Source organism: Stylophora pistillata, chromosome 5 (genome assembly GCF_964205215.1).
Source record: "Stylophora pistillata chromosome 5, jaStyPist1.2, whole genome shotgun sequence".
Taxonomy (NCBI): Eukaryota; Metazoa; Cnidaria; class Anthozoa; order Scleractinia; family Pocilloporidae; genus Stylophora; species Stylophora pistillata.
Window position 1 is genome coordinate 11,662,065 of NC_142523.1, and position 15,636 is coordinate 11,677,700.

The following is a 15,636-nucleotide window of genomic DNA, read 5'->3' on the forward strand; positions in this document are numbered from 1 at the left end:
AATCATCCTGGCTACGTTCCACGTCATTAAAGGTAACACCAACACGGAACCCTTGATAGGATTTCAGACTGCCGAAAGTCTGGGCCTGGTGGTGTTTACGAATGCAATACGAACTGATTCTGAAATGTTCACAAGCAAATTACTTGAGGAATACGCAGACCTGTTCCTGGGGATCGGGAAAATGGAAGGAGTGCAGGTAGATCTACACGTTGACCGTACAGTAACACCAGTTGCTCAACCTCACAGGAGGATCCTGTTAAGCGTCAGGCTAAAACTGGAGGCGGAGCTGGAGAGACTTATAAGAGATGATGTAATCGAGAAGGTCGAAGTGCCTACCAGTTGGGTATCCCCAGTCGTGATTACACCCAAGAGAACGGCGAATGAAATTCGACTGAACGTGGATATGAGAGAGGCCAATAAAGCCATTCCGCGGACCCATACTATTATGCCTACTCTCGAGGATATCACATATGAGCTCAATGGAGCAACTGTTTTCTCCCACTTGGATATGAATCATGGCTATCATCAACTGAAACTGCAAGAGAACAGTCGGGACATCACCACATTCTCAACGCACATCGGGTTGTACAGATACAAAAGGCTAAATTTTGGCACGAGATCCGCGGGTGAAATCTTTCAAGACACCGTGAGCAGGGAGATCAACCGAGACATACCTGGATGCCTCAACATCAGTGACGACATTCTTGTGTACGGAAAAACACAACAGGAACATGATCGGAGTCTAGACAATTTATTCAAGAAGGCTAGAGAAAAGAAGATCACGTTTAACAAGGGAAAGTGTGAATTCAATAAGCAAAGTTGTGTGTATTACGGGATGAAGTTTTCTAAAGATGGAGCATCCCCTGACCCGCGAAAGGTTGAGGCTATCAAGGCGGCCGAGCCTCCTCGCAACGCGAAGGAACTGAACTCATTCCTATGTACAGTGCAATACAACGCGAGATTTATGGAAAAGTATGCTCCTCAAACCGAACTTCTGAGAGGTTTACTCAAAGCCAACGTTTTTGCCTGGACGAGAAATCATCAGGAAGCGTTCGAGAGTTTGAAAGAAGGCCTTAACTCAGACACAGTCTTGGTCTATTTTGACCCCGCCGCAGAGCATCAGGTTCATGTGGCTGGCTGTCCGTTAGGAATCTCAGCGACCTTGGTCCAACGTGAGTCGAGTGACAAAGGCTGGAGGGTGGTGCAATACGCTAGCAGGGCCCTCTCAGATGCGGAACGGAACTATTCCCAAATCGAGCTAGAGATGCTGGCGGCAGGTTTTGCGTGCAGGAAATTTCATGTATTCATGTATGGCTTGCCGTTCAAAATAGTCACCGATCACAAACCGCTCGAAGTCATCCTGAACAACCCAAGGCATCAGACGTCAATACGGCTGCAAAGAATGATGGCACGAATGCTCGATTATGAGTTCAAGGTCGAATATAGGCCAGGAAAGACGAATATCTCCGATTATACATCTAGGCACCCGCTGCCTCGTGAAACCTGCACTAGAAGGGAACTAGGCACTACCAAGGATGTCAAGCAGTACGTGAATTTCGTGGTCGCAAGTGACATTCCCCGGGCTATCAGCAAAGAGGACCTGGTAAAGGCAACGGAAAACGACGAGGAACTAAAAAGGTTAATCACCTGTATACGGGAGAGGAAGATCGACCACAGGAACCAAGACATGAAAGCGTACTTCAATATTTACGATGAATTGGCTGTGGCTGACGGTCTTGTCCTTCGGGGTGAAAGAATCATAGTCCCTCGAGAATTCAGAGGTACTATGGTGAAAATTGCTCATGAGGGTCACCAGGGCATCGTTCGTACGAAACAACTGCTTCGTGCCCACGTTTGGTTTCCCGGAATCGATAAGATGGTCGAAAAGCACGTTGGGAATTGCCTAGCTTGTCAAGCTACCATCCCTTGCCACACCAGAGAGCCACTCCAAATGTCAGAGCTACCAACAGGTCCGTGGAAGAAGATCAGTGTGGATTTTGCGGGACCTTTTCCAAATAAGGACATGGCTTTAGTGTTATGGGACCAGCATTCAAGGTATCCTCTCGTAGAATTTGTCACAAGTACCTCCGCAGAGGCTGTAATTCCCCAGCTCACACGTGTTTTCACTACTTATGGAATTCCAGAAGAGGTGAAGACAGATAACGGCCCCCCATTTAATGGGTCCAAATTTGCAAAATATGCCCAAGAACAAGGGTTCAGGCACAGGAAAGTTACACCCGGATGGGCGGAGGCAAATGGTGACGTCGAATGATTCATCCAGACGGTCAAAAAGAGCGCGAGGGCTGCCAAGATTGAGGGGAAAGCATTTAAACAAGAGATCCAAAGGACGGTTGGCAACTATCGTGCTACACCCCATCCTGTGACAAGAGAGAGTCCCGATAAGCTTATGTTCGGGAGAGAGATAAGAAGAAAACTGCCAGAAAGGGTCGTTCCCCAGGAAGAACAACGCCATGAACTAATCCGTGAAAGAGACCAGAGAAAGAAGAAGCAAATGAAAGCTTATGCTGATGAGCGCAGACACACATCACAAAGCTTGATCAAAATTGGTGACCGTGTCCTTTTGAAACAGAATAGGGGTAACACGTTGACCCCGCCCTATGATCCACGACCATATGCAGTCGTTGGAATAAAAGGGAGTATTATCACTGTGAAGAGAGGAAAGGAAGTCAAATCCCGCAATTCTTCCCACTGTAAGGTACTCAAGTATGCTGGAAAGGAGGAGCACGACGATTTGGATTGGGACAAAGAACAACAACCGATGAGCAGGCGACCAACGAACCGCCATATTGAAGTAGGGGAGGTTCCTGGAGAAGGAAATATAGTCATGCAAGAGACGCACAGGGGACCGACAATCGCGCCATCGGAACCCCGGAGATCAGTACCAGCCAGAACGTCCGCGTGGGAAACAATTTACAGAGACTTCAAGCCTCACTAAAGAAAAGAGAGGAGGTGTAGTGTCCAGGCCTCCAAGTTCACGCCCAAGGCTCCAGGAGACATTTACTCGAGTATTTATTATGCACGGTAAAGTGAGAACGGAGGTGATACAATCTAGGATAACAAACAACTAAACGAGCTGTAAGCGAACTGTAAGCGAACTGTATAAGCGAACTCCAGAACGTTACAGTATTTGTTTTCGACGCGCATCTTACTACCCTTCAATATCCGCGTCGCCCACAAACCCATCACCACACTACGTCAGTTACTAACCAACGTTAACCGAACAGAACGACCGAACAGAACGACCTAACTTTACCTACGGATCGAAACAGACCAATCACGATAGTCTTACGCCACTTGAGTCTTACAGCCAATAACATCACGGCAAAACTGACCCATCATTTTACACGAACTGAAATAAGAACACTCTACTAACAACAACTATTCACTTGACTCGGATGATGACTTCCGCACAGTTTCTCGAAACGTCAGTCACTACCACCGACAACAGTCCTTTTCAGGACTACACTCACCCGGACGATCAGACTACACCTTCACTTAAGTTCCTTTGTTTACTGGAAAGTCTGAAATTAAGTGGAGTGCTGGTGCTATAATCATGTTAAAACCGTGTCTTGTGAAATTCACATCATGCTCAACAAGATATTATGCCAGTCTACACGAAGTTTGAGTTAGATTCTGGACGCTTTTCTCAGGTGAACATTGCGCTTATCGCATATATGGTTTCTTGCTTTTGGAAAAAGGTCTTCATATTTCTACTCTCTTACTCAAAAGTTTTTCAAGAAGTTATCTTTGTCTTTACTCTCATTGTTTCCTTCCCTCTTTGAATCCTGTGATTTTGTCTTCTTCCGCATAAGATGTGAGTAACTCTTCCTGGACACAACTACAGTTCACTGCAGTAAAAAGTATCATTAGCAAAAATCACACCTACCCTTGTCGAAATGTCATTTAGATGACAAACAGTGAGGTAACGAAATGATTGATTTGCATTGCAAATATGTTTTCACTCGATGAACTAATAATTGTCTTTGTTCTGTCAGGAACTTCGAACATAGAGCTCCGAGCTTCGATTACCTATTTCGCTTAAAATTACGACTTTTTGGTTCGACAAATAGTTTCATAACATGTGTCAGGTAATTCTAAAGCCGGACAGCCGGCGACCGGACAGCAACCACATATCAACTGAGTAGGACGTGAAGTAACAGAAGGTCACGTCTTTCAAGAGCTCAAGTAAGTTATCTAGTTTCATTCTCCTACACTCAATAATTATGTTACCAACAATTTAGAGCCCTTTACTGGAGCCTTGGCTAAATATTAAAAGATATAATGCATCGATGGGCCTGTCTCGCCTATGATTCATTTCTTCTTATTCATCGGTGAAACAGACAGTGTGCGGAAACTTGTCACGGGTATAATTTATGTGAACACTGAATGAAATTGAAAGCTGCAATATTCCATAAGTCTAATTCACTACGTTTTGCATGCACAAGTTTTTCTCCGAAAGGAAATTCAATACTCATTAGGGCAATTTGAAAATAATCGTAATCTAGCGACACCTAATCACCACAAATATTCCATAACTGCACCTTTTCATGCATCAGCTTTGTCGGGAGAAATATCGATCTCCAGCACATGAAAACGTTATTCCTCAGCGAATGATATCAGCAAACCTTTAAAACTTCGGTTTCTAAGGGACCACTCATTAGTTATCTAACATTATTTACTCTAATAATCGCGCCTTTGTACGGCAGCTGCGCATTGGCAAAGGAACTGCTTTAGCTTTATAATAGAGCATCAAAAACCTTAATATAGAATTTAAAAAAAAATTCTGGAAATTGACCGCCCATTAGTGGGGGTATCGTTAGAATAAAAAAAGGCCTTAAGGCGAAGAGGAGGGGAGAGAAATTGTTTTAATGTGACACAACCAAAATACTCCGAACCCCCCTCCCTTTTGATAAATAATGACCGATCCCTGAACAAAGATTATGATCTAATTTAATTTAACAATCACACTTTGCTGTCTTCTCACACTTTGAACCCATGTTCGGAAAGAGTTCCATATAACCCCAGCATTAATTATGCATTCCATTTTATAAAGACTAAATATAAAGGTTTCTTTGCAACAATCTACGCATAATTAATGTATGGGGTTCTATGGAACTCTTACCCCCATGTTCAATTTCCTCCTATTTTTCCTTGTACGGCGGCCCTGCTTTGCCAAGGGAACTGTTTTAGCTTTTTAACACTGAGTCAGAATCTTTCATTTAGAATTCAAAGGACTGAAATACAATAAATACGGCTGTCTGCATTTTTCATATCATTTATGGACCATACCAGTTTTCTTAACTCCTAGCAAGTTGTTACACCATGCTGTTTTAGATCTCTTATTCAGGAACCAGAGTCATTAGTTATAGACTGAAGGGGGAGGGGGTGGAGGATTATGGGCGATCATTTGGTTTGTAGGGAGAACATAGAGGGAACTAGTCGTCGCCGAGTGAGTATAAAGGGGGAGAACTATACAAAAATGACTGCCAGCCAATTACTTTTCATTGATGGGGGGGGGGGGGGGGTCAGAAGAATGTTACAAAGCATTACCGGGGATCAGATAAATGTAATTATGACAGTCAAGATTCTCTGACCCCCTCCTCCCCCTCAGGCGATAAATAATGGCCGGTCCCTGATTTCATTCCTCTGAAACCTGCTCTGAGATTTTTTGTGAAACTTTACTTTTTGTTTGTTTATCTTATGGAAGCGAAAATTTGAAAATAAAAAAGGGGAAAGTTTTGAAATAAAGAAAGTGGTAAAGTTTTGAAATAAAAAGGGAGAGGGGGGTCCCGGGGCTCGTTTAGGAACTGTAGTACTCATATAATTCCTATAATATCATAACAATTAAGTTTACGAGTACTGGCTAAGTTTGCGTTTACGAAAATTGTTCCTTTTCCTTTGCCGAGAATTGGAGTTTAAATTTATTTCAGGGGAAGAATGACATTGCTCAATTCCGAGAAATAGAAAAAAGGCAATAGTTTACCGTGCTGAAAAAACCGCAATTGTTGATGTGCGTGTGCTATTTATGTGTCGAATCAGTTATGCGCTGGAAGGATATTCCATGCAATACTTTGGCATGTCTTTCAAACAGTTTTTCTCGCGGAAAGAGAGACTCCTACAGAGGTACAAGGTAGATGAACGAAAGAAAAAAAACAGTTGATTTTGTACCTTTATCCTCCGTTTTTGACCAAACCCTCGCTGTTCTATAGCTATCCTGACTCATCTATAGGAAATTACTACTTCTCAAAGAGGAAATGAATTTGAATCGTACCCAAAGAACATTGGAATAATTTTCGAAGTTTTTTTAGTCCGAATCGAAGATATGGTGATAGAAACCCGTATATTTCTCCACTTCCCTCCGATCCCCTATAATCCCCCCATACCCCCTTTCCCCCTTCCCCTCCTGATCCCCCCTCCCCGAACTAATCTGTATCGTTCTTTCTTTCAACGTTACATTTACACTGTTGTAATTTTTTTCATATGTATCACCCACCAGACGATCAAGAAAGAAGAGAGGCATGGTACGTTATTGATCATGAACAAGTTTATAAAATCAAGTTCATTGAGAAAGATGCTCTTAATTCAGGTTAGTTTATGATTTTATAGCGTGTTTTGCAGGTTTCTATGCAGCTTAAACATCTTGCGGGAATTATCTTGTGGATTCGCCTTTTTGCTTTCCGTTTTGTTCTTTAAGTTTTGTTTGCTGGTTTTTATTTTCGTGATTATTTTGTTTGTTTGTTTCTTTTTTACTTTAAATGAGTTTTATTCCTTCATAGAAAAAATCTGCAGTGGAGTATAACTGAAACTTTCGTTAAGAAGTTATTAAATCGATTTTCTGCTAATCAGTCAAACATAAACGAGAAACGACAAAACGCCACATTAGTAAAATTTCAAATTTACCAAATAATGCAGAGGGAAGCAACTCAATCAGGGTCAATCAGTGAGGGATATTTAGAATTTAGAATGTGTCAAATTCGAGTAATGAGATAGTTCGAAGCGAACTCGGCGGTGGTAACCATTTCTGAGGTCGATGTTTTGACCGCAATCAGAAAGTTGAACCTCCGCAAGGCTGCGGGTCCCGATGGGATACCTAGTTGGGTGTTTAGGGAATATGCTGACTTTAAAGCTCAGCCAGTGACTTCCATCCTTAATTGTAGCTTTGCTGAGCAACAACTTCCCCCGTCTCGGAATCTGGTGGATGTGGTACCCATTCCTAAACAGAAACCTGTCGAAGTCATCAACAAGCACTTACGAACCATTTACCTCACACCAATAATTTCCAAATTAGCCGAAGACTTCGTGGTATCTGCGTTTATCGGTCCGGCTGTGTTGAAAATTATCGATCCCGACCAGTTTGGAGCCTTACCGAAATCCTCCACGGCCCTAGCCATGACGTCCATGCTCCATCACTGGACGCGCGCAACTGATGGCACGGGATCTGCAGTCAGTGTGGTCCTGTTTGACTACCGCAAAGCTTTTGACTACATTGACCATCAACTGCTCACTCATAAAATTTACAGTCTTGATATCCCTCGAGGTGTAGCACGTTGGGTTGTCGACTTCATAGTGCATCGCTACCAACGCATAAAATTATCTGCTGATTGTTTCTCTGAGTGGAGCCCCGTACCAGCTGGTGTACCTCAGGGAACAAAATTGGGGCCATGGCTCTTCTTGCTAAACATGATAATCGATCTAAGAATTCCCCAAGGTCAAACTTGGAAGTACGTTGATGACACGTCGGTGGCAGAGATCGTCCCGCGTAACGCATTAGGTGACGCCCAAACCGCTGTTAAAGTGGTGGAGGATTGGTCCAAAGCACAGAAGATGCAGCTTAACGCTGACAAATGCAAAGTTATGGTCATCGACTACAAAAGGCAGAAACACCATTTCATTCCCCTCTTGGTAGATGGCAAAGAATTAGAGACGGTAGAGTCGGCTAGGATCCTAGGCGCGACTATTTTGTGTAACCTTAAGTGGAACAACCACATCAATGATGTTATAAAAAGAGCAAACAAACGATAATACTTTTTAGTCCTCCTGAAGAGAGCCAGCGTCCCAGCTGATGACATAATTAATTTTTATTGTACAACTATACGTCCTGTTCTGGAATACTGCGCACAAATATTCCATCATGCGTTACCTGCGTATCTTAGTGATGACATTGAAAGGGTCCAAAGACGCGCATTATCCATCATTTCACCTGTACTGTCATACCATGACTCTTTGAAAAAGCACGGTTTAGCTTCGCTCTATGACAGACGCATTAAATTCTGTATGGATCTGTTTTTGTCTGTCTCAAATCCATCTCACAAATTATATAATTTGCTGCCAGATAGACATCTTGCAGCTTACAATACTAGACACCGGCGCGTTTTTAACATGCCGCGCTTTCGCACTGATCGTTTTAAATCTTCAATTACCCCGGCTATGTGCGCGTGTGCTAACCTAGATTTTTAGCTATTCCACTGCTGTATATTAGTTATAGTTGTTATATTAGTAATTTTATTTAAGTCGTAGCATTTTTGTAATTGGTTGTCTTATATAGTCTTATATAATCAAAGATTGTGAAAAGCACGCAATTCAGCCTATGGCTGCAATGTATTTTATTTGGTAATAAACTATCTATCTAATAAGCTATCTCAGGACACTTGATTGACATGCATAGTTTCTAGTTTGATTGAAGGACCGGTCAGGATTTATCATCTGGATAAGTGGGTCGACGGATTTTGGTTGTGTCACAATTTACCGGTTTCCTCTCCCCCCCCCCCCCCCCCCCCTTCACGACCCTGTTGTATTCAACGATCCTCCCTAATGGGCAGTCAATTCTCCATACTCCCAGTTTGTACTTGCGACGACTGTTTGCCATGGCAACCAGAAGAGGGGTCCTTCCACTCCCCCTTTTCTATCTCTTCTGTCCAGTAACTTAAAAACAGCTGTTTTAAAATAACTTTTTTTTTTTATATACAAGTTAGCTTTTCGATTGGGCTAGGCAAATTTTGTAGACCCTGTTAAGCGTTTGAGCATACACTTATAACTCTTTTGGTGAGAGAAACATTTAATACATATCTCTGGCATTCTGAGGAAATATGGACCAAAAATGAAGAAATCAGTTGAGTTCAGACTGTGTGCTGTTTACAGGCGTTTTTCTTGATTATGCTCATCGTGGTACAGAGATAACTTTTATCAAAGGAAACGTTGAGAAACCTTGTAGTAAAGAGAAACCTGCGGCTACTATTTCACTACAAGAACCTTTGAAAAGATCTAAAAAATTTTTATATCCCCATTCCGCAGTGGGGAAGTTTTTTTTAGGGACATGTGGTTTTGATTGAAAATTAACACTTACTACGATATAAAACGCAAAAAATATATATTTCAGTGAAAATGTGCTTGGCAGGATAAATTCAGCAAAGACTTTCACACTTACTTAAAAGCAACCTTCAAACGCCACCTTGGCATATCACACAGAACACTTCTTTTTACACTTTTTAAGCATGCATTCTACGGCTACTTTTGCTGTTCTTTTTCGTTTTTTATTAGCCGAGTCCGTCAAAACCCCTTTAACAAATGTTTCCAATTTTTTTTTCTTTGTTGAGAGAGCTCGTCGCCATGAGATTCTTTTTAAAGCCTTGTGTAATCTGAGAAGCTTAGAACAAAAATTGATTTAGTCATTAGTAGGGTGTGGCCTCTCTCTAGATTGCCATGGCAACCATGTCTTTCCCGAAAGGTTTGGTATCTACCTATACAAACAACCACCATTATGCTTCGCTGTGCTGCTCGGAAACGCAAAATTGGCCTTAATTTTAGTCATATCGAGAGCAAATGCAGGGTTATGCAACCAAAAGTTTTTCAATGGTTGAGGCAAATAATCAAATATAGTTCTAAGGGAACATGGATCACTTTAAGCCTGACTGCGGAAATTCGAGAGGACCAAATTAATTCGAAATTAGTTTTTTCAAATTATTGACAAATGAAAGAATGATGTAAACACGGGTTATGATCAGAAACCAGTCGTTATTTATTGCCTGGAAGGGGGGGGGGGGGGGGTTTAGAGGATTTTAGTTGTATCACGAAAAATTTATCTGATCCTCCCATCAGGCTCTGCAGTATTCTTATGACCCCTCCCCCCCTCCATTGGAAGTTAATTGACAGCTAATTTTTGATAGTCCTCGCGCTTCTCTTGGACGTTCCTCTCGTGCGTGACGCAAGAGTTGTCTGTTTCCCGCGCGAGGAAACTAGTACGAGCCACCTTAAAGTTTCAAAAACAGAGGCATCGTAATGGCAATCACGAGATGAACAGGCATGGCTGGTTTGGATAACATTTGATTCACCTTTTCGTTTCCGCCGAAGATTGCAAAACTTTCACTACTTTTCTTCTGTTTACTGAGAATTTGGAAGCACGTCTCATCAGTCCCCTAAACTTCTAAAGCGGTAACTTTTATCGATTTATGATAATAAGAAATCCGATGGAATGCTCGGACGATTTGGGAAAATACTTTGCATTGTTCTATGTTTGTCTGTTCAAACTGAAAATGTTAAAACGGATAGATTCACTGCTTTCCCAATACTCACAGATTTTGATCTCTGTCAAATTTGAAAGGCAAAAACTGATTTCTCTTAAACTTAAAAAGTAGACTGGAGAAAATTAGAGTCCAGGCTGTTTCGCTTTGAACTAAACATGCTGACTGTTCTCTCACTGCAAAAAGTTTCGTTGCAATAGGAGATTCTGTTTTTCTTTCTCAATACGGTAGAACCCCACTTTCGTTAACTCGAACAGGATCCGACTTACCTTGGATTTGAAATCGGTTAACTTGAATAATTTTACTCATTCTTGGCTCAAATTTACCCTGATAACGTCGTTCGATGAACGTCAAAGTGTCAGAACATGGCTGATTGGCACGTCCCATCCTGTTAATCGCGATTTTTATGAACGTGGTAATATGAATGTGAACGTGACACACCTAGATGAACTATCTACTTTGAACGTTCTTATTCAACAAACGTATTATATGAAAATTGAGCACGAATGGCATGTACATGATTCTTTATAAATTATCAACGGGATGATTGAAATTTCAACACCAATAATGATAACTCGGACCTCCTCTGGCTTGAACCATTTTTTTCGTCTCCTTTGGAAGCTCGACTTGCCTAAGCTTTACTGTAGATTGGTAACTGGAACAGTTGGTAGAAGTATGAAATCACACAGTTATTTCATTTATTCATCTTTTCTGAAGTAAGTTACCTGCCATGCTAGGTCGAATTGAAAACAGGATCTCACAAGTGCAACTTTATAAAAAGAAATATCAAATTACCGCCGGATACATATCATTTATGACAAATCGAACTCAGAAACGATTCTTGTAGTTTGACGTCGACTATTATCTGTTGGTTCTCAAAACATTTTTTACGGATAATCCATCGCTGAATATGGAATTGATAGGATCAGCGACGCGAAAATGGAAGAAAGGAACAATGAAACACTTAAATTGAAAAATGCTCTTACAAACTTTTTCTTCAGGCTCTTAAAATGTTTTCAAAAATCTCAGTTGTGATCTTATGAAATTACTCTATAACTTGTACAAAAGACGTTTAGTTCAGATGTTTTCTTTTTCAATTTGAATTCGAACATTCTGGGGAATGTTACACGTATTTATTTAGCGTCAGTCGAATAATGTAGATTCAATTAAATTAGATTTGAGTTTCACGCTAGGTTAGAGATGGCGATTAAACCTGACGAGTCACAGCATACCCTCAAAAACTGGCAAACCCATTTCATGAGAAGCTAATCTGGATTTGTTTGAAAAAGGATTAGTGGGCTTTTAATATTTTTTTGTCTCGCTCCAGCTCCTTTTCTTCGCTTAGCATCACACTCTTTGTGTCCCTATTTCATTCCTATCCACCCACGCTCGTACATTGCTACAAATTTTTCTTTTGTGTCTCAGTGAAAGTGTTGTGGTGGACATAAAGAGACGAACACGTCTCGGCGCATTCGAAATATTTGATTCCCCTTCGTGTTTCTCTCGATCATTTGCGAACTGAACCAGTTTTCTTCTGTTCGGTAAAAAGTAAGGAGCTTGACTCATCAGTTGTTGAATATTTTTGGCCTCGGTATGTTTCATGAATTCTCACAACGTATCAAGAAATCGAAGGGAACGCTCGGACGAGTTTGGTGAAGTTACTGTGAAATAATTCTGTAGTCTTTCTACTTGTCTGCTCAATCCGAACTGCAAATAATAAAGCCAATAGATTTATTTCTTTCTCAAAACATTTAAGTTTTCAATGAACAAACTGACTAAACACATAAAAAGGATCCGACAAAAGTATCCCTTTATACATATCAAATATGGTAGATAGCATTCAGAAACGATTCGTGTAGTTCGAGGTCGACTATTATCTGTTGGTTCTCATAACATTTTTCACAGAGTATCCATCGCTGATTATGGCCTTGATATGGTCAGTGATGTGGAAATCGAAGAAAGAAACGATGAGCCACGGTGTTACATGTTATGAGTTAATCAAATTGGTCTTACAAAATTTTTCTTCTCTTTAAATGTTTCAAATTCCAGTTGCCGTCTTATTAAATTACTCCCATACAAATGACGTTTAGTTTGGATTTTTTTTTCCAATTTGAACTCGAACTTTGTAGGAAACGTTAATCGCATCAATAATTTAACGTCAGTGGAAGAATGTAGATTCAGTTAAATTAGATTTGAATTTCACGCCAGGCAAGAGATATTGAATAAACCTGATAGGTGACAGCTTACTCTCGAAAACAGGCAAAACCATTTCATGAGATGCTAATCTGGATTTGTTTGAAACAAGAATTAGTGGACTTTTTAACTTTTTTTTCTCGCTTCAGCTCCTTTTCTGCACTTAGCATCACACGCTGTGTGTCTCTATTTCATCCCTGTCCACCTACACTCGTACATTGCTGCAAATTTTTCTTTTGTGTTTGAATAAATTTGTATAGCTGGTAGTCATGTGAGTCAAAATGATCTATTGTATGAACCATCTTCTAATTACTTGACGTTGTAGAAATAGAAGCGTTGTAGAGGACATCACGATATAAACACGCCTCTCTGTTTTCGAAATATTTGGTTCTCCTTCGCGTTTCTATCGATGATTTCAAGACTGAACCACTTTTCTTCTCTTCGGTAAAAATTAGGAGCTTGAGTTATCAGTAAAAACATGTTGAAACTTCTTGGCCTCGGTATGTTTAATGAATTCTCATAACGTATCAAGAAATCGAAGGGAACGCTTGGACGAGTTTGGCGAAGTACCATTACTTTGAAATAATGCAGTAGTCTTTCTGCTTGTCTGTTCGATCCGAACTGCAAATGACAAAGCCAACAGATTTATTTCTTTCTTAAAACTCTAAAACACTTTGTCTTTATCAGTTTTCAATCACCAACCTGACTTTTTCATAAAAAGGATCGGACAAAAATAAAGTTCATACTGTTTCGCGTTGATTTAACTATTCTCACTGTTCTCAACTGAATGTGCTGCAATGATGAAACTTTGGTTTTTCCACCAAGTCGAGAAATTATGCATTGCTTTTTTAATGCAGTAAATACCCGCTTACTCGAACCCGGTTAACTCCAATCACCCGCTAACTCGAGTTTGATCCGATTTCCCTTCGATTTGACTATTTTAATCGTCATCTACTTCAAGGAGGGGCCGTAAGGGGGTTTCACGTGAAACGTGATCGGACTAATTTATTTCCTGTGATTCGTAATCTAAAAGTTTTAAAATTCGTGAACCGTGAATGATATGATTGTCGTGATACGTGAAACAGGAAGTAATTTTCCGATACCCGTGATAACAAACACGAAAACGACCTTTTTCCGTGAACGGCTACGAAGACCCCACAAAGGAACTCTCCAGGTGATCGCAGTGTCTGTTTTCTTCAGCTTGCGTGACCAAACAATAGGGTTTCGCATGACCCGTTGATCCAAAAATAAAGCTGATGCGACCTTTGACGCCAACGATCAGGTCTTCAGATCATTCATTGTCTGACGTCTTGTCCTCATTTCTCACGACTCACAATGTCGAAGAGCGAAGTCAGCGAAGAGCCGTTTCGTGTTTTAGAAGGGGCTGTCTACTTCGTTGATCCCAAATCTCCTGGATCTTTCAGTTTTCTTGGGGGAAAGGAAAGGATCAGAATTCCCCTGAAAAGAGAACATAATTCCCTTGATGCCCTGAAAAGGCACATTGTTGAACACGCGGGCCTCAAGGCCGAAGTTGAGAAGCGGGGAATAGGGTCATCTATTGATCTTAAGCTGTGCAGACTAGCCAAAGGCGCAGAAGGCAGTAAAGCTTTCTCAATCAATACACAAGCACAGTGGAACATAAAAAGGCCGCTTTTTGTCGATTCTGCAGTTTTACAAGGTTAGTGTTTTCATCATGAAAATTTGATAAGAGATCATAATTTATGACACGTGTTACTTGAAAGTCACGTGTGTAAGGTATCTGATATCCATACTTTCGTGTTAATTGTTTTAATTCGCGTTAATTTCTTACATCTCATAGGGCCTGTTTACAAGGAAATAGGGTGACCCCCCTTAGGAGGGTCATCCTTCTAGAAGGGGCAACAGATAGCCCCCGTTTACATGCAAAGTCTTGTCCCCAGGGCTATCGTGATTATTGAATTTGGCACCGAGGGAGATAACTGCGCGGTCGCTAAGTACAAAACAACTAAAATGGCGGACAAACGAAGTATTTTGGCGGTAAATTCAATTTTCCTTGCGCTTGCCTCTTTGGCTGCGGTTTTTCAGAGCTGTGGGTTCTTGCTGTCGTATCCCCTAATAGAAAAACGCCGACAAGAGCGAGTGGCGCAACAGGTAGCCGCCCAGTACAATGTTGCAATGCGACGAATAAGGCATGTACGAAGGAGAGCCATTTTGTCGCCGAGGGAGAATTTGGCGGAATCATGGTCGCACAGAGCAGTGGCGAAGGACGCTTTTCGTTTTCCCTGTGAATTCTTTGATTTTTCACGTGGCAAGCCTTCTTCCATATCTTTCCGAGTCGAGCGGCTTTCTATGGTACTCTCGTCGACCACTAATTCATGATCATCTATGTCTTTTTTCGAAATGTCAACACTGTGTTCCTCCGACTGTTTCGAACGCTGTTCAAACAATTTGGCCACCACAGAACGGCGAAAATATTCCTCGGGCTTATACGTGCGCGAAGCCATTACAGAGTTTCGCGGCAATCTGACAGTAAACTGAACCCACAAAAGTTGACCCTTCTAGGAGGGTGACCCTACCTCAAGTGTTTACATGGCAAAAAGTTGGCCCTCGCAGGAGGGTTACCCCACCAAGCAGATAGGGTGACCCTAACTCTCATGTAAACCAAGCCGGAAAATACAATAAGCAAGGGTTACCCTTCTAAGAGGGTGCCCCTTTTAGAAGGGTCACCCGATCTCCATGTAAACAGGCCCTTACAATACTAGAAGTCTAGAAAAGTTTTATTCAGTCCCCCCTACATATTTTAATTAAAGTTCGCTTAAGAATCGACAATTTTCTCAGAAGTTATACAGAAAGTGAGTCATTGATGAGAGCCGTGATTTCGGTTAGGGTCGTTAGAGGCGATATTCAACACACCTCCTGAGATATT

General features: G+C 41.3%; 2 protein-coding genes across 2 annotated transcripts in view; both read left to right on the plus strand.

Annotated features, from left to right (window-relative positions):
* The first annotated feature begins 2,311 nt into the window (after nucleotides 1-2,311).
* The window catches only part of LOC148730293 (uncharacterized), a 141,050-nt gene continuing 127,725 nt past the window's right edge, over nucleotides 2,312-15,636 (plus strand). Inside the window, exon 1 of the mRNA XM_088759490.1 lies at nucleotides 2,312-3,144. Coding sequence (XP_088615616.1) covers nucleotides 2,408-2,956 — 549 coding nt within the window. The 5' untranslated portion in view covers nucleotides 2,312-2,407 and the 3' untranslated portion in view covers nucleotides 2,957-3,144. The remainder of the gene's footprint in view (nucleotides 3,145-15,636) is intronic.
* Nucleotides 5,953-8,646, plus strand: LOC148730294 (uncharacterized). The gene is made up of 2 exons (XM_088759525.1): nucleotides 5,953-6,607; nucleotides 7,179-8,646. The coding sequence occupies exon 2, from the start codon at nucleotides 7,411-7,413 to the stop codon at nucleotides 8,041-8,043; it is 633 nt and encodes a 210-aa protein (XP_088615651.1). The 5' UTR covers nucleotides 5,953-6,607; nucleotides 7,179-7,410; the 3' UTR covers nucleotides 8,044-8,646.